Source organism: Theropithecus gelada, chromosome 19 (genome assembly GCF_003255815.1).
Source record: "Theropithecus gelada isolate Dixy chromosome 19, Tgel_1.0, whole genome shotgun sequence".
Lineage (NCBI taxonomy): Eukaryota > Metazoa > Chordata > Mammalia > Primates > Cercopithecidae > Theropithecus > Theropithecus gelada.
The window spans coordinates 23,214,696-23,239,294 of NC_037687.1; the positions used below are offsets into that span (position 1 = coordinate 23,214,696).

A 24,599-nucleotide genomic window follows, 5' to 3' on the forward strand; every position below is an offset into this window, starting at 1 on the left:
GCAATTCTCCTGCCATGGCTTCCCAAAGTGCTGGGATTACAGGCATGAGCCACCATGTCTGGCCAGGCTAATTTTTTTTTTTTTTTTTTTTTTTATGAGACAGAGTCTCGCTTTGTTGCCCAAGCTGGTGTGCAGTGGTGTATTCTTGGCTCACTGCAGTCTCCACTTCCCGGGTTCCGGTGATTCTCCTGTCTCAGTGTTCTGCGTAGCTGGGATTACAGCTGCCTGCCACCATGTCCAGCTAGTTTTTGTATTTTTTTTTTTTTTTTTTGAGACGGAGTCTCGCTCTGTCACCCAGGCTGGAGTGCAGTGGCCGGATCTCAGCTCACTGCAAGCTCCGCCTCCCGGGTTTACGCCATTCTCCTGCCTCAGCCTCCTGAGTAGCTGGGACTCAGCCCGCCACCTCGCCTGGCTAGTTTTTTGTATTTTTTAGTTGAGACGGGGTTTCACCGTGTTAGCCAGGATGGTCTCGATCTCCTGACCTCGTGACCCGCCCGTCTCGGCCTCCCAAAGTGCTGGGATTACAGGCTTGAGCCACCGCGCCTGGCCTAGTTTTTGTATTTTTAGTAGAGACATGGTTTCACCATGTTGGCTAGGCTAGTCTCGAACTCCTGACCTCATGATCCGCCCGCCTCAGCCTCCCATAGTGCTGGGATTACAGGTGTGAGCCACCGCACCCGGCCAGGCTAGTAATTTTTAAATATTTGCTCAGGGGCTGCAAACGTCCAGAACCTAGGCATGTGACATAAATGAGCAGTGCAGGTCAGGAAGGGGCTAAGCCTCTCTGCCCTGGGTGAGTGGCAGTGGCTGCCCCAGGCCAGCCCATTGTGGGCAGGTGGCAACTGCAATCGAAGCTATCACATGGCATTTCTCAAGAGGGTCTTGAAACCCATGTTTTCAGAAGTCTCCCAATGTTTAAATGCTGGCAACAATCCCACCAAACACTGTTCGGGTCAAATGAAATTATGGGTACCGCACCTGCCTGTTGGCCGATGGTCTGCAACCTCTGAATTCACTTTAGTCCCATGTGTCAGGTTTTGTGTTAAGAAGAATTTCCCAATTCCAGTAGACTATATGCTCCAAAAAGCCAGAGATACCTGCGTCTGTTTTGTTCATTGCTTTATCTTCAGCACCTAGAACAGTGCCTTATGCATCATAGATCTTCAGTAATCATTTTAAAAAAGTGAATAGTGTATTGATCCAAGCATAAGCCATATGATGTAGAAATAACAATTTAAAAAAATCCCCATTTTACAGATGGGGACATGAAGGCTCAGAGGAACAAAGGACTCAGGGTAACACAGCAGCACTGGGATCTAAACCCGTAGCTCACCTGACTCGAAAACCTCGACCTTGGCCTATCCTGATTCTACCTGGTGTTGTGTATTTGCAGGGCTGTGTGTGGAGATGTGTGTCCAAGAGCCTGTCTGTGGGACTGTGGCTCTGTGTATGTGTGTGGTCGTGGTGGTGGTGGTGTCGGTTCTCCTGACTGGACACTGAGGCCCTGGAAGCTAATTTTTTTTTTTTTGTTTTGAGACAGTCTTGCTTTGTTGACCAGGCTGGAGTGCAATGGTGTGATCTTGGCTCACTGCAACTTCTGCCTCCCAGGTTCAAGCAATTCTCCTGCCTTGGCCTCCCAAGTAGCTGGGACTACAGGCATGTGCCACCATGCCTAGCTAATTTTTTTGTATTTTAGTAGAGACTGGGTTTCACCATGTTGGCCAGGCTGGTCTCGAACTCCTGAGCTCTGGTGATCTGCCCACCTCGGCCTCCCAAAGTGCTGGGATTACAGGCGTGAGCCACCGCGCCTGGCCCCTGGAAGCTAAACTTGAGCACCTGCTTCTCTCAAGCACAGCTGCTCCGGATGCTCACACTGTCCAGAGACAATAGTCCTCCCTCCCCAGCTCCCCCATCTGGGACCATCCTCAGGGGTCCCCCCACCCTCTTCCCCTAAATGCCCAGAGCCCTGGGGGAAAGGGGGAAAGAATTTAGGATGAGGGTGGAGGTGCAGGGAGGAGGGAGAGGGAAGGGGATGGGTTAAGAAGGAGTGTGTGATGTCAAGCAAAAAAGACAACATTAGACACAGATGCTGAGATGGCGTTTATCGCGGCAAAAAAAGGTGAAGTCGCCGAGGGGGAAGGGGTGGGGAAAGGGGGTGTGGTGGGGTCTGGGGTGGGGGCCATGGAAGCTAATACATGGTGCACTAGGTCACACAACGGACACTGGGGGTGGGTGAGTGGGTGGGGAGGGCGTGGCCCAGGCATGGCAATGTGGGGAGTGGGAGGAGACGGCAGTGCGCCCCAGCCAGGAGCTTCTGGAGGTGGTGGGGAGGAGGCGGGCGGCGTCTCTGGTCGCAGAGGATGGAAGGAATCAGTTAGAGGGGGTTGAATGGAGGCACTGGAGGCATGGCCACATTCCAAGAAACGGAATGAAGGAGTGGGACAGCAGGCAGGGGGCAGCCTGGGGCCTGGGCCTTTTAATCTAAGGACTGGGGAGAACCAAGGGGACTTTAGAGGTCCTCCAGTCCTCCCCATCTTTCAAGAGGGAGAACAAGCCTGGAGAGGAGGCTACCTTAAGGTCCTAAGAAGGATTTAGCAATCGGTTCTCCAAAGATGGCCCTACAGCTTCCCCTGCCCCGCATTCTTCTCCTACCCTGTCTCCAACAGAGAAGGGGGAAGAGAGGTTCTAGCTCCTCTGACTCCACCGTTATCTCACGGAGGCTCCTCAGGAAAATTGGAGGATGAATCCATTTCACAGAAGGGGAAAACGGAGGCATCCTGCCAGACTACACCTTTCCACACCTCTCCCACCTCCCTGCTGGGAAATTTATGCACCCCATCCCTCTAGAGTAATACTGATAGCTTGAAATCCTTAGCGATGGGGGCAGGTGAGAGGACACACCTTAAGATTCTCCCAAATCGACCCGGGATGTGGGCCATGCCTCCAGTGGCCTGAGATGCCAACATAAAGAAAAAAAAAATGACTCCCCACGTCCCCTGGCTCAAACCCAGTACAAAAGTGACTATTTACAATGAAGGCGTGGGGAGTGTGTGGGGGGCACAGGAAGGAGGGGGTCAGAGTGAGCACTCCATTTGAGGGAGGCCACGCCCCTGGACCCGCCTTTTAAAGGGACAAAGCCAAACAGCAGAGATATTATAGAGGATCTCAATCCCCAGGGTGGGGCAGACCCTAGGGGTGAGGGATGGGGGTGGGGCATGGGATGGGGTGCGGGTGGGGAGGCATGGGTGGTGGGAGGAAATGGAGGAAAGGTAGCAACTGCCCCTAGCCTCCCCCCTCCCCGCTGCCGGACACACAGTTTTCCGTGGGATGAACACAGAAAGGGTTAATCAAAAAGAGTTCGATGAGCGAGTCTGACGGTCGAGTGGGGCGGGCTGGAGCAATGAGGCCGCAGGTCCCGGTGGCCGGTGGTGATGGAGTCACTTAGAAGATGAGAGGTTGGTGGTTTTGGGGGGAAAGGTGGGGTAGGGAAAGGGGTGGGGGAGGGGGGGTTAGGCAGTCCCCCCCAGTTATCTCTGGGAGACAAGTGTCCTGGACTGGTTGAGAAGGGATTAAAAACCAGCAGCCTTCACCACCATAAGCCCGCAGATTCTTTTCCCATTTCCCTCCCTGCCACCCAGCAATCTCCAATGCAACTTGAAGGGGACACTAAGACGGACCATACACACGAGCAGCAGCGCCCAGAGAGAAACCCTCTCCAACCACAGCGTGGAGACAGCTGACCACAGTGCAAAGGGATCACGATAGCAGGGCTGGGTGCTGTCACCCCAGCAAACCAGCGTCCCTGGCCCACCTGTGCCCCAACTTGGGTATCGCGATCCTGTTCTCCCCATCGTGACATCCAGTCCAGGCTTTCAAGACAGCCAGCCCGAGTTCCAGACGGCCGGGGCAGGTGCCTTCGAAGGCCTGGCTGGCTGTCCCGACAGGCGTGCACTCAGTCAGCAGCCTGGACGCCCCAACTGCCATCCTCATAGCCACTCTTGTTAATACTTTTGCCACTGCACAGCCTATCACAGCCTCTAATCCCGGTCCTGAAACAGCAATCATCCATTCAAGGGGACTCCTCTCATTTTCCAAACAATTGGCCACCAATCAAAACCAAGTAAGGAGGAGGATGTGGGATGGAGGAACAGGGAGGAGAAACAGAACGAGGGAATACTGAAGGATTTGGTGGTCCAGAGGAGAGAGGAAATACACCTTGGAGACAAGCTGCACCCTACTTTTCCAAGTAGAGGTCCCCAACCCTCTGTAGGTCGGCTTTTATCAAGATCCACTTGGGATACCCATAATTCCCACCTACAAGTCCAGGGTAGGTGTTAGGGCTGATAGAAATGGCAAAGCCATTGCCTTCTGATCACCACCCCTAATAATTATTGCAGTGAAGCCTCCTTGCCCATGTAGAGATGGCTGGGACAGGGCGGAAGAAGTTGGCTGGGCAGGTTGGCTCAGAGCCCCCTGAGATGGGGGATGACGGAGGTTAATTTGGCACACTGAACCCCCTCTTCTCATAGGTGCTTTGAGGTCCTTCTCTTGAATCCAGTTGGTACCGCCCCTTGGGCTAGTAGAGGGGGAGTTGAGCTTGTCTCCTTCTCCCCGGTTTCCATAGATTTGCCAGGAAGTTGGCAAGTGGGATTCTCCTTGGCTGGTGGAATTTGGGGGGATCCAAAAGGATAGGGGTAAGCTGAAAAGGAGAGCTTTTTTCTGTCTTTTTTTTTTTTCTTACAAAGATTCTAAGAAAAACTCAGGATGGGGGGGCTTTGGAAGGGGGACCCAATTTAGCCCCATGTCCACACTTTTTCAATGCCTCTTAGGGACCTCCTCAAAGAGAAATGGTCCAATTTCCTCCCCTCTATCCAAGGTCCTCTCCCCACAGAGCGGCTCAGTTCCAAGGAAGTTTGGCACTTTTTTTTTTTTTTTTTTTTTTTAAATGGGGAAACTGGGGAGAGAGAGTTGAGACATTTGAGGAGAGGAGGAAGACAGACAGAGACTAAGATAGAGACAGGACAGAAAACAATGGGAACCACACAGAAGAAAAAAAAAGAAAGTCATAGGGAGCCAGACAAAGAAAGGGGGGAAGACGCTTGGAGAAGGTATGGGAAGCTAGAGGGCAAATGAGAAGGAATCGGGAGACAATTCAATGCAGCAAACACTTATTAAGCACCTACTTGGTGCTGAAGAGAAGGGTGCAAGGAGGCCACTCAGAGACTCTGAGATCGGATTGGCTAATAGGGAGACAGGGTAAAAAAAAGAGGTGATGGGTTTTTCAATAATCCCCATCCCTGGCCCCACATCTGTGTCCCCTCTGGACAAACTGCAGCACAAAAGATTGAGGTCAGATTGCAGAAGAGACTTTCAAGAGATGGCAAAGATGGTAGAGTGAGTTTCCCAGGGTAAGATGGGGAAAGGTGTGTGGCTCTCCACTCACCAACATGGTGAGCGAACTAGCTCACTGAGCTAGCAAACTATACCTTTCAGATCGCCCTGGCTGGCTGGGTAGGGGGTCCCCAAGAAATATGAATAGGGAGGGGTTGTTACACAGACATTCCAAGCAAACACTTTGCAGGAGGCCCAGCCTCCAGAGATGTGTCTGTGTGAGAGGAGTCCTGGACCCGGCTGATTGGGACCCAGACTCCAGCGAATGGGTTTGTAGAAAGTGGCTGCCAAGCAAAGGATGCAAATGATATGCAAATGAGCCCATTCAGATCCCACCTCCCCACTCCCAGACCTTACTTCACCTCTCCCTGGCTCCTTCCCCTCCTCATAGGGGCCTGGGGGGCTGTAGAGGGATATTCCAGCTAGATACTGTAATACTCGCGTGCGGGTAGAGATACTGTGAAATACTGTAAGGTCTTTTGAGAGGTGGAGGGGAGCAATGCTGCCCCCACCTCTAACCCCAAGAGCCCCCAACGGTAGTAGAAGATATGTACAAAGTTACATCAAGAATTGTTTTGGCACTCAGATCTCCATCTGGGTTCAGTCTGGAGATTAGGGGTGGGGCAACAACAATGGGAAGTGGGGGATGGGGAGGGGGAAGTGGGGCCTGCCCCTCACCCTGGAGATGACAAGGGCATGGAAAAAGTCACCCCAGTGCCCAAGTTACAGCCTCCCATTGGGTGGAAGGGCCGGGGTGGGAAATTCAGTGCAAGGTACCTCGAAGGCTATTGCTTTCTAGGGATTTTCACATTTTGATTTGGGGGTGGCTCTCTAGCAAGGGAGAGGGATCTCCTAGGCTTTAGGGGCAAGAATTGTCTCTGTGGCTTTTCTTCCCTCCTTTTTTAGGAGAGAGACAAGGAGGCTGGATTTCCCCCAAAGTCATAGAGAGGAGAAGGGTCTGGAAGACCTAGGAGGGGGACAAATGGGGGAGAGGGTGGGCATGGGGCGCCCCTCCCCCAGAGATGCTGATGATGAAACCAGGGCACTGGGCGCCCTGCTTTGGGTTGGAGAAAGTGGAGGTGGTCTCCAAGGAGGAGGGGGAGATGGGTGGGGGTAGAGGGAGGTCTTAGCTATCCTAGTCTATAGGGTTGTCAGGCCCTGAAATCTCAGTCTGCCAACAGGTCCTTAGAGCTGACCACAGCCACAGCACTCAGGGAGCCACTCCCAAACCAACTCTCAAGGCCGCCTGGCTTGTCAGACTCCATCAGAACCTTCTAGTTCTCCAGAGCCCCTGGTGAGCACACCAAAACATTCTGATCCATCAGACATCACTAAAGCATGCCAGCTTGCTGGAAGCCACCAAACCAATCTAACCTATCAGACCACACAAAGCATTCTGGTCCAAGGGACCCTTCCATGGCTCACTGAACTCTACACCGGGCCACACTGGCCTGACAGAGCCACCACACATTTGGCTCACCCAATTCAACAAAACAAAGCCACGCAGACACAGGCATGCACACAAAAGGCAGGGGTGGGAAGGGAGGTCTTTAACAGTAGTTTGCACTAGGTCCATCTCCCACCCCTCCCTCCAGGGCGAGTTCGCAGACTTGACGTGTTTGAATGGAGATGACCCTGACAATATTGGGTTTTTTTCCCTTAGAGTTCTCCAGATTGGATCCAAGTCCCGTGCCTTATTGTCTTCCTAGGAAGACCCCCAGGCCAACACCCACCAAAGAAGGGTGTGGAGGGAGAAGGCAGGTCAGAGACTGGTCACTGTCCAATACAGGAAGTACATGCTTCAGTCTAATGACATCACAGAAAGTGACCTCTAGGCACCACCAGAAGTACATCTTCCCATGATATCACCAAAGTGACCTTCAAGGAAGAACTCATTGAGACATCACAGGAAGTACCTGCTCTCTTACGTTCACAGGAAGTAACCTCTGGGGAACTGCTTCCTGTGACATCATAAGAAGTGCCCAGAAGCACCCCAGAAAGTACTCAGTGACATCACAACAGAGGCCCTCATTGCCATTACTCTAAACCATCAGAGATACCACACCAAGTTGATCCAGCCTCTTGCGAGTCTTGCCCACAGGACTGGCCCAATCCCAGAGCTGGCATCCTTCCCAGCAGCACCGTCCCTGCCCCCCATACAACCTGACAACAAAAGAGTGAACATTCCCACCTAGAGGGACAGCTCCAGTGGGAGGAGAGTAGCTGAGAAGATCTGGGAACTCTGGGGTCCCTGCTCCAAATGCCCCATTTCAGCTCAGACGCCTCTGCTACCTCTACTCCCATGGCTTCCCTCAGATCTAGAACTGAAAGCAGAGAGGTGGGGTATTGTGTTTTGGGGAAGCCCCTCATTCTGGATGACCCAGAGGCTCCCTCCCCTCCTCCCATATGGAAACAAAAACTTATAAAGGGGGAAAAATCCTTACCAAAAAAAAAGAAAAAAAAAAAAGGAGGGAAAGAAAGAGAAAATAACGCTTTGTTTTCTATTAAAATCAACAAAATGCAATATATACAGATATCACACAGACCTGGGCCCTGGGACAGGAAGGGTCAGGCCCAGCCAAGCACAGGGAGGGAGGAAGGAGGGGTCAGTTCCGGGCTGGGGAGGGGGCTTCTGAGCCCCCTTCCCAACCGTCACTCAATCCTGCCTATGACTACCAGAAGGGGAGGGTGCAGTCGGGCCTACCCCAGCCCCATCCCAAGAGGAGCAGGACTACACCAAGCTGAGGTCAGGAGTTGGGGGGAGGAGGAGAGGGAGGAGGAGGAGATGGGAGGAGAGAGAAGGGTGGGAGCACACACCACAGGCCTCATCCCACTTTCTGGGGGTTTGAGGCCCTCACTCCCTGCTCGTAGGTGACCCGCTGACTGATGAGGTATTGAGCGGCTTGCGTGGCCGCGGGGCTGCCCGTGATGGTGACCCGCCGGTTCCGCGTGCCTGGCAGGAACTCGCCCTTCTTGGAGATCTGGATGCGAGCGCCCGTCAGCTCCTGGTACTCCACCAACGTCTTGCCCCCCTTCCCCAGGATGGCTCCCACCAGGTTCTCAGGCACCGCAATCTCCACCAGCTCCTTGGCACTCTCAGCCGCCAGCTTCTCCGCTGTCAGGAAGCCCCCGGCCGCACCGGCCGCGGCTGCAGCGGCCACCAGCGGACCGCCCCCTCCGCCCGCCCCGCCGCCCGCCCCGGCCCCGAGGTAGCCGTTGGCGGCTGCGGCCAACGCAAAGGACCCCAGGGCTCCGGGAGGCGGGGGCGGCGGCGGGGCGGCCCCTCCAGCTGGCCCGGCCCCGGCCTCGCCCGCGTAGGATGCCAGGAGGTTGGCGGCGGCAGCGGCTGCGGGGTTGGCCCCGGCGGCCACGGCAGCCAGGACGCCGGAGGCTGCGGCCGAGTTGAGGCCCAGGCCCAGGGAGTTGGTGTTGTAGCCGTAACTGGCCAGCGTGTTAAGCGCCGTGCTGATGGCCAGCAGGTCGGTGCCTGAGAAGGCGGGCAGCGCGGCGGGAAAGGCTCCCACGCCAGCCAGCCCGGCGGGGCCCAACAGGCCGGAGGCAGCGGCGGCCGACGCTGCGGCCGCGGCTGGCAGCACATCCGCGGGGCTGGCGTACGGAGAGCCGGTGGGATTGGAGTTGGCCACGGGGCCTGCCACATTGGCGTAGCTGATGTTGAGGCAGCTGCTGCTCTGGGGGTCTTCTTGTACCTTCTGCACGATGGCGCTCACAGCCTTGTGCACCTGCTCGGGCTCGCCGCTGACTGTCACCACGCGCTCCTGCAGGTTGATGCCCTCTGGCTTCTGGGACAGCTGCACCCACGCTCCTGACTGTTCCATCACGGCTTTCACCGTGGCGCCCCCCTTGCCGATGATCAGGCCCGCCGTGCTGTTGGGGACGATCAGCTTGGCCTGCGTGGGGAGCAAAAGAGAGGGTCTTTAATTTTATTTTTTAAAATTAAATTAAATTAGGCCGGGCGCGGTGGCTCACGCCTGTAATCCCAGCACTTTGGGAGGCCGAGGCGGGCAGATCACGAGGTCAGGAGATTGAGACCACGGTGAAACCCTGTCTCTACTAAAAATACAAAAAATTAACTGGGCGTGATGGCGGGCGCCTGTAGTCCCAGCTACTCGGGAGGCTAAGGCCTGAGAATGGCGTGAACCCGGGAAGCAGAGGTTGCAGTGAGCTGAGATCACACCACTGCACTCCAGCCTGGGTGACAGAGCAAGACTTCATCTTAAAAAAAAAAAAAAAAATTGGCCGGGCGCGGTGGCTCAAGCCTGTAATCCCAGCACTTTGGGAGGCCGAGACGGGCGGATCACGAGGTCAGGAGATCGAGACCATCCTGGCGAACACGGTGAAACCCCGTCTCTACTAAAAAATACAAAAAACTAGCCGGGCGAGGCGGCGGGCGCCTGTAGTCCCAGCTACTCGGGAGGCTGAGGCAGGAGAATGGCGTAAACCCGGGGGGCGGAGCTTGCAGTGAGCTGAGATCCGGCCACTGCACTCCAGCCCGGACGACAGAGCCAGACTCTGTCTCAAAAAAAAAAAAAAAAAAAAAATTAAATTAAATTAAATTAGGCTGGGCACAGTGGCTCTTGCCTGTAATCCCAACACTTTGCTGGGCTGAGGCAGGCAGGTCACTTGAGGTCAGGAGTTGCAAACTAGCCTGGCTAACACGGTGAAACTCCGTCTCTATAAAAATCCAAAAGTTAGTCAGCTGTATGTTAGCACATGCCTGTAATCCCAGCTACTCAGGAGGCTGAGGTAGGAGAATTGCTTGAACCCAGGAGGTGGAGGATGCAGTGAGCTGAGCTCGGGCCATTGCACTCCAGCCTGGGTGACAGAGGGAGACCCTGTCTCAAAACAAAATGAAATAAAATTATATATATATAAAATACATATGTAGAGACGGGGCCTTGCTATGTTGCCCAGGCTGGTCTTGAACTCCTGACTGCAAGTGATCCTCCTGCCTTAGCCTCCTAAAGTGTTGGGATTACAGATCTGAGCCACCAAGCTGGCGAAGGGAGGGTCTTTACAGTGGCTGGAGACTGCGAAGTCTCAGGTCATTCCCCACCTCTCCTCTCCAGCATCCAAAATCAGGCCCAGCATGGCCTTTTGACATGCACCAGTATGGTCCAACTGGTTGTTAAACATATTGAAATATTTCAGGTCAGGTGCAACAGCTCAGGCCTGTAATCCCAGCACTTTGACAGGCTGAGGTGGGAGGATCACTTGAGCCCAGGAGTTTGAGACCAGCCTGGGCAACATAGCAAGACCTTGCCTCTAACATTAATTTTTTTTAAAAAACTGAAATATATCCACAACAGTTGGTTAATGAATAGCCCCTCAACCACCCTGTCCCATGTACCTGGGACTCTTGGTGCCTCCTCTGTGTGCAGCATCTAAAAGCTTAATGGCTGATCCAATGGGGCTTTCCAGGAGCTCACTCCAAGCTTGCACTGTGGCCCACCCATGCCTTTTAGCGTTAAGTACTCTGACTTCCAGCCCTCGAAAAGCCTTCATTAAGCCCTTACTTTACAGATGAGCCTCTTGAGGCCCAAGAGGTGAAAGGACTTGTCCTAAGGCCCCCCAGTTAGTGATGGAGCTGAAATCTAGGCTCTTGGGTTCCTGATCTATTGCGCTCCCCTAGACATGGTCTTCTCGTTTAACTCTCTGCTGTTATGGGCTGAAATTGTGTCCCCTTCAAATTCATATGTTGAAGGCGTAACTCCCAGTACTTTAGAATTTGACTATATTTGGAGAAAGGGTCTTTAAAGAGGTAATTAAGGTAAAAGGGGGTTATTAGGGCAGGCCCTAATTTACTGACCAGTGTCCTTATAAGCAGAGATTAGGACACAGATGCACACAGAGGGAACAATGTGTGAAGACACAGGGAGAAGAAGGTCAAGGAGAGAGGCCTCAGAAGAAACCAGTCCTGCTGCCAGCTTGATCTTGGGCTTCTGGCCTCCAGAGTCATGAGATATAAATACCTGTTGTTTAGACCACCCAGTCTCTGTCACTTTGTTATGGCAGCCCTAACAGACTAATCTAGTTGTCATATCTGTAAAATGAAGATAACATGAAGGCTTTTGTCTAAGAAGGCAGACGTAAGTGGATGTCTTGGATGTCACACAATGGATCAGGAACCCAAGAACCTAGATTTCAATCTCCTTCTAACTCCTGGGAGGGGAACACTCCAGAATGAAGAAGTTGGTCATTTGAATATGGTGACCTCTCCTTTCTCAGTTGCAGAGCAGCCCATCCTTCAACCACCCATCTGTCCAAGCATCTGCAAGTCTGATCAATCTTAATTCCTGCGGAGATATTTCAAAACCAGTCATCTCCTTTTGCACCTCCGAGAGCATTTCTACACAGAAATTCCTCCCTCTCAAAAATCCTTCCCATGTCCCCTTAAGCCCTGGGGGTGTCTGAGAAATCTGTGGAGGTGGCAGTTTTGGTTGTTGCAAGGACTGGGGGGAGATGTGGACTGTCAGTGGGGAGGACCATAGGTGTCTGTACCCCACAATGGAGAGTCAGTCCCTCACAAGGAAGAGCTGTCCCAGGCCCTATATGTCTACTTTTTTTTTTTTTTGAGTCTGAGTCTCATTGTGTCATCCAGGCTGGTATATGCCGTGGCGCGATCTCGGCACACTGCAATCTCCAACTCCTGGGTTCAAGCGATTCTGCTGCCTCAGCCTACCTAGTAGCTGGGATTACAGGCACCCACCACCATGCCCAGCTAAATTTTTTGTATTTTTAGTAGAGACAGGGTTTCACCATGCTGGCCAGGCCAGTCTCGAACTCCTGGCCTCAAGTTATCCAGCCGCCTCAGCCTCCCAAAGTGCTGGGATTACAGGCATGAGCCACCACACCCAGCCACTATATGACTACTTTTGAAGGTTCTGTTGGACATTCATGCGGATGAAGAGCCTGTTTTTAAATCTCTGAGCCCATGTCTGGGCATGGTGGCTCATGCCTGTAATCCCAGCAGCTCGGGAGGCCAAGGTGGGAGGATCACTTGAGCCCAGGGGTTGTAGACCTGCCTGGGCAGCATGGCATGACCCCATCTCTACAAAAAAAAATTAAAAACATTAGCTGGCCTGGTGGCACATGCCTATAGTCCCAGCTACCCAGGAGGCTGAGGTGGGAGGATCACTTGAGCCTGGGAGGTATAGGCTGCAGTGAGCCGTAATTGTGCCACTGTACTTCAACATGGGCAATATAGTGAGACCCTGATGCCAAAAATAAATAAATAAATAAATAAATAAAGTCTCTGAGCCCAGAACCCAACTGACACAGTGAGACCCTATCTCAAAAATAAATAAATAATTAAAATAAATAACAAAACAAAACAGAAAAAAAATCTCTGACCTCAGAGCCCAACCCCATGATACACGTAAGTACAAGTATTGTTTGCATGGTTTTAAGAGCTACTGAAATTTCCAGGAATGCAACTACCAGTAAATCAAGAGTGGATTGTGCTTTGTTTTACTCTGCACAAGAGTTTTCATCATTTTTTGAAAACCTGGCATCAGTAGCAACGGCATTTGTATTATTTAAGTCTCCAGTATTACACTCTGGATCACTTTACATTTGTAGTTGTCTCACTTAGCTATGCTTAGGTGTGAGCAGCTGCCTAATTCATTATTCCTTCCATTGTGGTCCTGATTGAGTATTTATTTACATATTAAAATTCACCTTGGCTGGGTGCAGTGACTCACACCTGTAATCCCAGCACTTTGGGAGGCTGAGGCAGGGTGAATCACTTGAGCCCAGGAGTTCAAGACCAGCCTGGACATCATGATGAAACCCTGTCTCTAGTAAAAATACAAAAATTAGCCACGTGTGGTGGCATCTGCCTGTGGTCTCAGCTACTTGGGAGGCTGAGGTGGGAGAATCACTTGAGCCCAGGAGGTTGAGGCTGCAGTGAGCTGTGACTGTGCCACTGTACTCCAGCCTGGGCAACAGAGCAGACCCTGTCTCAAAAACAAAACAAGACAAAGCAAACAACAACAACAACAAAGAAACAAAAAATAAAATAAACTTCACCTTATTTTATAACAAATCACTTTCCTTTTATGCCTTCTTTATTTTAAAAAGTCTCATGGGATAAAACAAAACATGGCATATCCATACAATGGAATATTATTTGGCAATAAATTGAATGAACAAAGTACTGATACATGCTACAGCGTGGATGAATCTAGAAAAAAATATGCTAAGTGAAAGAAGCCAGTTACAAAAGACCACAGCTGAGTTCATTTACATAAATGTCCAGAATATGCAGATCCACAGAGCCACAAAGGTAGATTAGTGGTTGCCAGGGAATGGGAGGAAGGGGATTGGGGGTAACTGCCTACAGGTATAGGGTTTCTTTTGCAGTAATAGATACATTCTGGAATTAGATAGTGTTAATGGTTGACCACATACTGTATGATTCCTCTTACAGAAATGTCCAGAATAGGCAAATCTGTAGACACAGAAAATAGATTTGTGGTGGCTTGGGGATAGGGAGAGGGTGAGCTGAGGTGGGGGATCGAGGGGACATAGCTAAGATGATCAAGATTTCTTTTGGAGGCCAGGCTCGGTGGCTCATGCCTGTAATCCCAGCACTTTGGGAGGCAGAGGCCAGAGGATGGCTTGAGCCCAGGAGTTAGAGATCAGCCTGGGCAAGATGGTGAAACCCCATCTCTACAAAAAATAAAAATACATTAGCTGGATGCAGTTGTGTGCACCTGTAGTCTCAGCTACTCAGGAGGCTAAGGGATCACTTGAGGCCAGGAGTTTGAGGCTGCAGTGAGCTTTGACAGGTGCCACTACACTCCAGCCTGGGTGACAGTGCAAGACCCTGCCTCTAAAAAAAGAAAGAAAAAAATTAGGATTTATTTTGAAGGTAATGCAAATGTTCCAAAATGGATTGTGGTAATAGGTGTACAACTATGTGACTATAATAAAAGCCAATGAACTGTACACTTTATTTATCATGTATTTTATGTTTCTTTTTTTTTAAATAGACAGGGTCTTGCTCTGATACCCAGGCTGGAGTGCAGTGGTGTGATCAGAGCTCACTGCAGCCTTGTACTCCTGGGCTCAAGTGATCCTCCTGCCTCGGCCTCCTAAAGTGCTGGGATTACAGGCATGAGCCCCCATACTGGGCCTAGAGCTGTATACTTTAAATGGGTGGGTTGTATGTATGTGAATTATATCTCAATAAAGCCGTCAAAAAGTCTTACAAGTGTAGGTATGTCTATATATGCATATATGAATATGAATAGTATTTCAGAGAGTCAAGTGGACATCACAAAATATTTGTAGGAGAAAGGCAGTGTTGCTGTGACAGAGCTCCCCATGCTCTGTTTCCTGTTAGTCTCCCTGATTTTATTTTTATTTATTTATTTTTTTTTTGAGACACAGTCTCACTCTGTCGCCCAGGCTGGAGTGCAGTGGCACCATCTCAGCTCACTGCAATCTCCGCCTCCTGAGTTCAAGCAATTCTCAAGTGAGCCGAGATCATGACACTGCACTGTAGTCTGGGTGACAAAGCGAGACTCCATCTCAAAAAAAAAAAAAAAGAAGCCGGGCGCAGCGGCTCATGCCTGTAATCCCAGCACTTTGGGATGCTGAGGTGGGCAGATCACTTGAGCTCACAAGTTCTACAGCCTGGACAACAAGGCAAAACCTCATCTCTACAAAAAGTACAAAAATTAACTGAGCGTGGTGGTGTATGCCTGTAGTCCCAGCTATTTGGGAGGCTAAGGTGGGAGGATGGCTTGAGCCCAAGAGGTGGAGGTTGCAGTGAGCCAAAATGGCATCACTGCACTCCAGCCTGGGTGATAGAGCCAGACCTTGTGAACAAGAAGAAAGAATCTTCCTTTATTTTAGAGTAAAAGAGACTAATGAGGTGTAACAATCAAATGCAAAGCATGAATGTTGACTGAATCTCAGATTGAAAAATCCTCTATGTTATAAAAGATATTTTAGGGCGATTTGAATATGGACTTTCCAATGAGACAATAGTAGAGAATTAGCATTTTTGTTTGTTTGTTTTTGTTTTTAGGTGTGATGATAGTAATACAATAATGTAGGAGACTGTCCTTGGAAGATACACGTTAAAGTACTTAGGAGTAAAAAGTCATGAGGTCGGCGGGGCACGGTGGCTCACTTCTGTAATCCCAGCACTTTGGGAGGCCATGGCGGGCGGATCACAAGGTCAGGAGATCGAGACCATCCTGGCTAACATGGTGAAACCTGATTTCTATGAAAAATACAAAAATCAGCCAGGCGTGGAGGCACACGCCTAGCCGAGCGTGCTGGTGCGCACCTGTAGTCCCAGCTACTCTGGAGGCTGAGGCAAGTGAATTGCTTAAACCTGGGAGGCGGAGGTTGCAGTGAGCCGAGATCATCACACCACTGCACTCCAGCCTGGCAACTGAGCAAGACTCTTTGTCTCAAAAAAAAGAAAAAAAAAATCAAGACAAAAATTGTGTGTGTGTGCGCGGAGGTACACACATGCATGCACATGTGTTCATGCATGCACAAATGTTAACAACTGGTGAATCTAAGTGCAATGTATGGGGACTATTCCTTAAACATTTTCAAAATAAAAAGGAAAAAGATCTATGCTCTAATATCCCCTTTTCCTCTTCTCTGCCTTATTTTTCTTCATAGTATTTTTTACTCTCTAACATACTCTATATTTTACTTATCTCCTTGTTTATTTTGTGTTTTTCTGTAAAAGAATTTCAAATCCACAAGGTTAGAGATTTTTGCCTGTATTATTACTACTGGGTTCTCAGTGCCTAGAAAAGTGCCTGGGACACAGTACATACTCAGCAAAGGGTGAGCGAATAAATAGACAGATGAAGACTGAAGGACGACATGCCCACAGGCCTAAGCAGGAAGGGGAATGGGTGGAGACAGCAGGTGTATGTCACCTGGTCGGGGTGGGGAGTGGTAGAGTACTGTGCAATTGGGCAGTCAAATTCAGCCTGATGGGCATTTCTAGATGAGTTGGAAATGCTGATTTATAAAACGTGAAGCATCCTAGCTTTTTTTTTTTTTTTGATGAAGTTTCGCTCTTTCGCCCAGGCTAGAGTGCAGTGGCGCAATCTCAGCTCACTGCAACCTCCGCTTTCCAGTTTCAAGCGATTCTTCTGCCTCAACCTCCTGGGTAGCTGGTATTACAGGCACCCATCACCATGCCCGGCTAATTTTTGTATTTTTAGTAGAGATGGGGTTTTACCATGCTGGCCAGGCTGGTCTCGAACCCCTGACCTCGTGATCTGACTGTCTCAGCCTCCCAAAGTACTAGGATTACAGGCCTGAGCCACCGCTCCCCGGCCAGCATCCTAGTTTTTAAATGTTGGCAACCTCTTCAAAATGTCTAAGAACCACTGTGTAGAAGAAACAATGCAATGTACTAGCCAGGGTACCCATCTGTAGTCTGTGCATATAAATCCCTGAAAAGCTGCCTTGGACTCCAGAGTCACCTGCTCGGGTTTAAATCTTGGCTCCCTGTCTGATGCTGGGCAAGGGGCCTAACCTCTTTGAGACTCAGTTTTCTCATCTGTAAAACAGGGATATTCAGACCTCCTCCATAGGACTATTATGAGGCTTAGTTGAGCTTATGCGTGCAATGGTGAGCTTGAAATCCAAGCATGACCACAAGTAGCTGGAACTGAGTGTGAGTGCCCTTCAGGTGACTCACAACTGCTACTATTGGCAGATTACACCTCAGTCCTCATGTTTCTGCTTGGCCCTGTGGGCGAAGTCATCATCTATTCATTCAAATAAGTAACATGTGCTGAGCACCTACTATGTGCCAAGCATAGGGCATCATGTAAGTAATGTGCAATTAATATAAGTCCATAGAAGCACTCGAGAAATGATTATTGTTGGCCAGGCGCAGTGGCTCACGCCTGTAATCCCAGCACTTTGGGAGCCCGAGGCGGGTGGATCATGAGGTTAGGAGATCAAGACCATCCTGGCTAACACGGTGAAACACCGTCTCTACTAAAAATACAAAAACGGCCGGGCACGGTGGCTCAAGCCTGTAATCCCAGCACTTTGGGAGGCCGAGACGGGCGGATCATGAGGTCAGGAGATTGAGACCATCCTGGCTAACACAGTGAAACCCCGTCTCTACTAAAAAATACAAAAAACTAGCCGGGCGAGGTGGCGGGCGCCTGTAGTTCCAGCTACTCGGGAGGCTGAGGCAGGAGAATGGCGTGAACCCAGGAGGTGGAGCTTGCAGTGAGCTGAGATCCCGCCACTGCACTCCAGCCTGGGCAAGAGAGCCAGACTCCGCCTCAAAACAAAAACAAAAACAAAAACATGAGCTGGGCGTGGTGGCGGGTGCCTGTAGTCCCAGCTACTCGGGAGGCTGAGGCAGCAGAATGGCGTGAACCCGGGAGGTGGAGCTTGCAGTGAGCCGAGATCGCGCCACTGCACTCCAGTCTGGGCGACAGAGCAAGACTTCATCTCAAAAAAAAAAAAAAAAAAAAAAAAAAAGAAAGAAAGAAAGAAAGAAGGAAAGAAAGAAATGATTATTGTCATTGTTATCCCTATGGATGGAGTTGGATTTAAATCCCACATCTGTGGTACAGCTATTATGGAAAATAGTCTGGCAATTCTTCAAAAAGTTGAACATAGATTTATCATATGTCCCAACAATTCCACCCTAGGCATCTACCCAAGAGAGCTGGAAATACATATCTACAAAAAGACTTATTCATCATAGCTAAAAAGGAGAAACAACCCAAATGTCTATCAACCGATGAACAGACAAGCAAAATGTGGTCTACCCATACAATGAAACATTATTTGGCTATAAAAAGGAGTAAAGTTTTGACACATGCTACAATATAGATAAACCTCGAAAGTATTACATTAAGTGAAAAAAGTCAGACACAAAAGACCATATGTTATACGATTCTGTTTATATAAAAGATCCAGAATAGGCAAGTCCACAGACCAAAAGTAGATTAGTGGCTGGAAGAGGTTGAGACTGGGGTCTGGGGGAATGGTGAGTGACTGTTCATGGGCACAGGGTTTCTTTTTGGCATGATGAAAATGTTCTGGAATTAGATGGCAGTTGATGTACAACTCTGTGAACATACAACAAAACTACTAAACTGTACACTTCTAAACAGTGAAGTTTATAGTATGTGAATTATAGCTCAACAGAGCTGTTATTTCAAAAACAACAACAAAAAAAAATCACCAGGAAAAACAAACAGCCTGACAAATCAAGAAGATGGAATAGCATGTTCACAACCAGAACCAGGAGTGGTATTTAGTCTGTGATGCAGTATTTTAGAGCAGTGAAGGAAGGATAGATTGGCCGAGAAAAGGTTTGAGGACCAGGGGTTAATCATGTGAGAAAAATAAAGTTAGGTTTTAATTCCTACTTCTTCCACCTCCTAGCTGGTGGCCTATGAAAGTCCCTTTACTTCTCAGAGCCTCCTTTTCCACATCTGTAAAATGGGCATACTATTCCTGATCCATACGATCTGTGCAAATATTCAGTGAGACACTGGCAGTGTGCTCTCTGGTAGTCACCCAGTCAACAAGGTTGCTGTTTTTACAACATGGCAAGATCCAAATCCTAGGTTGTTTTTGTGTTTTTGAGACAAAGTCTTGCTCTGTCAGCCAGGCTGGAGTGCAGTGGTGTGATCTTGGCTCACTGCAATCTCTGCCTCTCAGGTTCAAGCGATTCTCCTGCCTCAGCCTCTGCAGTAGCCAGGATTACAGGTGCCTGCCACTGTGCCTGGCTAATTTTTGTATTTTTAGTAGAGATGGGGTTTCACTATTTTGGCCAGGCTGATCTTGAACTCCTGGCCTCAAGTAATCCGCCCACGTCAGCCTCCCAAGGTGCTGGGATTACAGGCATAAGCTACTACGTCCAGCCTCCTAGTTTATTATTTAGTAACTGTCTGAGCTTAGGCACATGCCTTCACCTCTCTGTGCCTTACCTTCCTCATCTTCAGTATTAGCATAACCACACCTACCTTATATTATTATTGGAAATCTTCTTCTTCTTCTTTTTTTTTTTCTTTGAGACAGAGTCTCGCTCTGTCGCCCAGGCTGGAGTGCAGTGGCTGGATCTCAGCTCACTGCAAGCTCCATCTCCCAAGTTTATGCCATTCTCCTGCCTCAGCCTCCCAAGTAGCTGGGACTACAGGTGCCCGCCACCACGCCAGGCTAGTTTTTTTGTATTTTTTTTTAGTAGAGATGGGGTTTCACCGTGTTAGCCAGGATGGTCTCGATCTCCTGACCGCGTGATCCGCCTGTCTCGGCCTCCCAAAGTGCTGGAATTACAGGCTTGAGCCACCGTGCCCAGCCCTTTTTTTTTTTTATTTTGACAGAGTCTTGCTCTGTCACCCAGGTTGGAGTGCAGTGGCATGATCTTGGCTCACTGCAACCTCCACCTCCTGAGTTCAAGCGATTCTCCTGCCTCAGCCTCCAGAATAGCTGAGACTACAGGCGTACACCACCATGCCTGGCTAATTTTTTGTATTTTTAGTAGAGATGGGGTTTTGCCATGTTGGCCATGCTGGTCTCGAGCTCCTGACCTCAGGTGATCCACCGTCTCGGCCTTTCAAAGTGTTGGAATTACAGGCGTGAGCCACTGCTCCCGGCCTGTTATTGGAAACATTCAATGACTAAAGTGATGCCCAGTGCCTGGCACATGGGAAGCGCTAAGACAATGGCAGCTGCCTTCATCATAGACCCTGAATTGTAGAACCACAGCATCTTAGAAAGATCTGCAGATGCAGACTCATAGAATCTTGGAATCCCAGGACATTAGAACAGTAGAATCTCAGATAATACATGCTTAGAATCTTGGAATCACAGAGCCATAGAACTGTTGAAGTTTTAGAACCAGAAGGACCAGAGACCATCTGCTCCAGTGATTTGCAAGCCCATGGAAATTTGCAAATACTACTACTGCTACTGCTACTACTATTACTACTACTACCACCACCAACAACAAGAACAACAAAAGCAGCATCAACAGCTAACAGTTTAATATCGTAACTTATCTAGGTTCCACCACAACCCTAAGATATATGTTATTATTACCCCATTTTCTAGATTGGGAAATGGAGGCACAAAGAAAGAACTTGCACAAGTTCTTTCACGGGTAATGAGCAGTAGAGTCAGGATCTGATCCAAGGCCAGAGTTTATGCTCAGATTCCTAAGCCTTACCAGAAATATTGATTCAGCGGTTCCTAGGACCCATGAATCTGCATTTTAAGCTACCCAGATGATTCAGATATCAGCTAGGGGTGAGAGCCACTGGTATAACCCAGAGGTGGCAATCTGGTGATCCTCAGGCCCCAGTCAGTCTACAGCCATATATATTTTTTTGACCTTCATAGTGTTTTAAAAACAGAGTTGGCCTGGCACAATGGCTCAGGCCTATAATCCCAGCACTTTGGGAGGCTGAGGCTGGTGGATTGCTTGAGTTCAGGAGTTTGAGACCAGCCTAGGCAACATGGTGAAACCCTGTCTCTACAAAAAATACAAAAATTAGCCAGGGGCCGGGCACGGTGGCTCATGCCTGTAATCCCAGCACTTTGAGAGGCCGAGGAAGGCAGATCACCTGAGGTCAGGAATTCGAGACCGGCCTGGCCAATATGGTGAAACCCCACCTCTACTAAAAATACAAAAAATTAGCCAGGCGCGGTAACGGGCACCTGTAATCCCAGCTACTTGGGAGGCCAAGGCAGGAGAATCACTAGAACCCAGGAGGTGGAGGTTGCAGTGAGCTGAGACCATGCCATTGCACTCCATCCTGGGCAACAAGAGCAAAACTCTGTCTCAAAAAAATTAAAAAAATTAAAAAAAAAAATTAGCCAGGCGTGCTCATGTTCACCAGTAGTCCCAGCTATTCAGTGGGCTGAGGTAGGAGGATCGCTTGAGCCTGGGAGGTCGAGGCTCCAGTGAGCCTAGATCATACCACTGCACTCCAGCCTGGGTGACAGAGTGCGACTCTGTCTCAGACAAATATATATTAAATAATAATAATAAAAAAACCAGAGTCAACATTTTTAAGTCAGTTGATCTAAAAAATTTATGGCTTCTTTTGAAAAATTTGGAAGATGTGGTAGCACTAGGTCCATGTTCCCAAAGTGCAAGAATTCGGTGGAGTTGAGTGGCAGCTTCTCCCTCCAAAGATGGCATACCCTCTCCAGAGAGCAGCAACCCTCAAGTCTTTTGTTCCCCTTTTCAATACTTTAGTTATTTAATTTATAATCCCTGGTTTGGCCCAGCTGCTGTACTGTAATAAAAGAGAAACTGAGGCCTACACAAGGAAAGGGGCTCTGAGTAACACGGCAAGTTCAAGGCAGAAAAGAAGTAGACCTGTTTCCTGACTCAAAAATCCCACAATAACAACAGAGAACATTTTGGGGGCTAATTTTCTATGCGTTATACACACAAGCTACGTGCTTTTCAAACATCAACGAACACTAACCATCACCCTTAAGGAAGCATCATAATGAATGTCATTTTACAGGTGAGAAAAATGAGGCTTGGATAAATCAAAGTCACTTGCTCAAGGTCACATAGGATATAAGTACTGTACGGAGAAGGATTCAACTCAACAACAGAGCCCAGAGCCTGAGTCTTCAGCTATGATCTCTCTCAGTCTTTGGAACACACGAGTAATACGGCAGAGAATAAATCCTGGTTCTATAACCTTTCGACTCCACTGTCTCAGAGTTCCTGTGGATTAGGGGGAGGCGGTAGAAGGCTCAGGCACAGATGGTGCTGACCCCATTTTCCTTGCAACATTCACAAACTCTTGATGAACCCTGAGTCCCTTGTGGCCACGACCAAGGCGGAGGGAAGAGGCAATGCGCTCGCCTCCCTGTAAACTGTGAATAACCTGTGCCCTGCTGGTGGGAAGGGATTCGGGAGAAACCTGGCGGGGAGCGAGGAGCGGAGTCGCTTCAGCACCAAGGACAGCGGCCGCGCTCCACACCCCAAGCCCCGCTGTCTTTTTTGGGAGCGCTTCACCCTGCAGCGCTCCTCCAGGCTTCTCCGCCCACCGTTTCCACAGGAGCTTAGGGGAACTCAGGCCTGTGCTCTGCCCCACCTGAGGGCAACGACAGGACCCAAGAATTCCAGATTTCTTTTACCGACGCCCTCTCTCCTGTCTTTGCCTTTAGGTAGACATTGACTATCCCTCGCAAGGGGCCATCCCAGCCCAGGGGTTCTCGCCCCATTGCACGGAGTACGCATGCATAGGGGAGTGGGGACGGGAGAGAAAACGGGAGCCAGCTCTGCGTTCCCGTTCCCTTACCCACTTCCGGGTCCGGGCCGCGCGGCCCGCAGCTTCGAGGGGAGCTCACCTGCCTGGTGCGCACCGTCGTCATGGCAACCGGAGAGGCCCGGGAAGCGATTGGCCACTCCCTGCCACGCCCCTATGCCACAGCTTCCCCTAACTGAGGCAACAGAGGAGCGCTGCCCGCCCCTTTCCATTCCTTCCTGGAGAGGGCTGTGTAGGAGAGGGACCCACATCTGCTCTCGCTAATGAAACACCACCCCTACCTCCATACGTTAATTATGGAGGGAAGGAGGATGAGAGACTATTTGTAAACTCTTCTGGATGTGACTGAACCGTCACTGAGGTCACTTCCGGCGATAACAGGAAGTGGGAGGCAGGTCGTTCGGAGAGACAATGGGATGAGGTGGAAGGGAGAAGAGGAACTAGAGAATCCTAGGAAGGATTGAACAGTAGGGAATCGTGCCACATTCTCCCAGACGTTCACTCCCTCTCTGGAATCAAGCCTGCTCCAAATGGTCTGGAGTCCTTTCTATACTATTAGAGCTGACTCCCTAAGAATAATACTAACCACTACCATGTGGTCTTTGCCTGATGAGATTTTTATCAGCTTTGTCCCATTGAACCTCACAGTAATGTAGTGATGTGGGAGGAATGTTTCTTCGTGAATGTCACCAGCTTTACAGCAACCCAGTCTCTTCCCCAGCTGACCTGCTTGGCTCTGTCGGGGTTCATCGTGGTTTGGGGTTGAAGGATGTTGACCACCTCAGGCTTGGTCATCGCTTGTGGGATTTCTCGGACCTTCTCGGCAATAAAGCTGTGCACAGCATTCAAGGCCTCTGCTGTGCCCTGTACTAGGCATACCCGCTCTGTGGTTCCTGTTGAGCAAGGGAGAGAGAGGGCACACTCATGAGACAGGAATAGGGACATTCCTGAGAGACAGGCCCCATTTAATGGAAGAGGAAAGCTGAGGTCCAGAGAGTGGATTTGACTGATCACACAGTGAGCCTGGGGGAGCAGGCATGGGCCCCTAGGCCATGACAGGTAGCTGGGAGAATGAGTGGAATCCTGCTTTATAATCTGCACTTCATCTCCCTCCCCTAAAACAACCTCTAGGGATGGAAGAATGATGCTTAAGTGTTTTGCGATGCCCACAGCAGCCCTGGGCAGGGGAGACAGGGCTCAGCTGCCTCTTCTCAGTTCTTGCGGTTCCCTGGTTGCTTTGGCAACCATTCACTCACTCCACCCTCCTCCCCTTCTGGAAGCAGAGAGCTCAGGCCTGCAACGGTTGCCACAGTAACTGGAACCCCCTTATCGGTCTGGCTGGCCGGGTCCTCAGCCCACCCCCAGGGGGACGAGGGACGAGGCCCTGTTGTCATGGCAACCCCTGAAAGCCTGCAGCGTCGGCCTCTGGGCTTTTTGGAGAGGATGGGGGAAGAGCTGGGGGATGGGGGAGGCAGAGGAGAGGCCTGAGGGCCTGTCTGAACCCACCAGATGGAGGGCTGAGGGGTGGGGGAGGGCAGGGGTGTGGACAGGGGAGAGCAGGGTGGGTCAAAGGCTACTTGTGGAGGAGTGGGGACCAAGGAATTGGGGAGGGAGGTGGATGGGTGTCTTTCCTAGAGATTCTCCAGATACTGGCTGTGGCTCTGTCCTGGGCATCCTTCTCATTTCTGCATGAGAGTGTTGGGGAGTGGGGGCACGGGGAAGAGAGAAACTTGGGGGGTGTTGGGATATATGTGTGAAAGAGACTCTGGGTGACACTGTGACCAGCGTGTGTGTCTGCGAGGCTGTTTGGTGAGTGGGGTGTGTGTGTGTGTGTGTGTACTTGAGCAGGACTGACTAGATGATCCTAATCTGTGTTTGTAGAAGACAAAGTGCAGAGACTGCCTTATGAACAGACTATGTGACACAGTG

The 24,599-nt window shown here is 50.1% G+C and overlaps 1 protein-coding gene across 1 annotated transcript in view; it reads right to left on the bottom strand.

Annotated features, from left to right (window-relative positions):
- Positions 1–2,087: 2,087 nt before the first annotated feature.
- NOVA2 (NOVA alternative splicing regulator 2) overlaps positions 2,088–24,599 on the bottom strand; it is a 41,535-nt gene continuing 19,023 nt past the window's right edge. Inside the window, exons 3-4 of the mRNA XM_025367506.1 lie at positions 23,397–23,563; positions 2,088–9,299 (exon numbers count right to left, since the gene is read on the bottom strand). Coding sequence (XP_025223291.1) covers positions 8,217–9,299; positions 23,397–23,563 — 1,250 coding nt within the window. The 3' untranslated portion in view covers positions 2,088–8,216. The remainder of the gene's footprint in view (positions 9,300–23,396; positions 23,564–24,599) is intronic.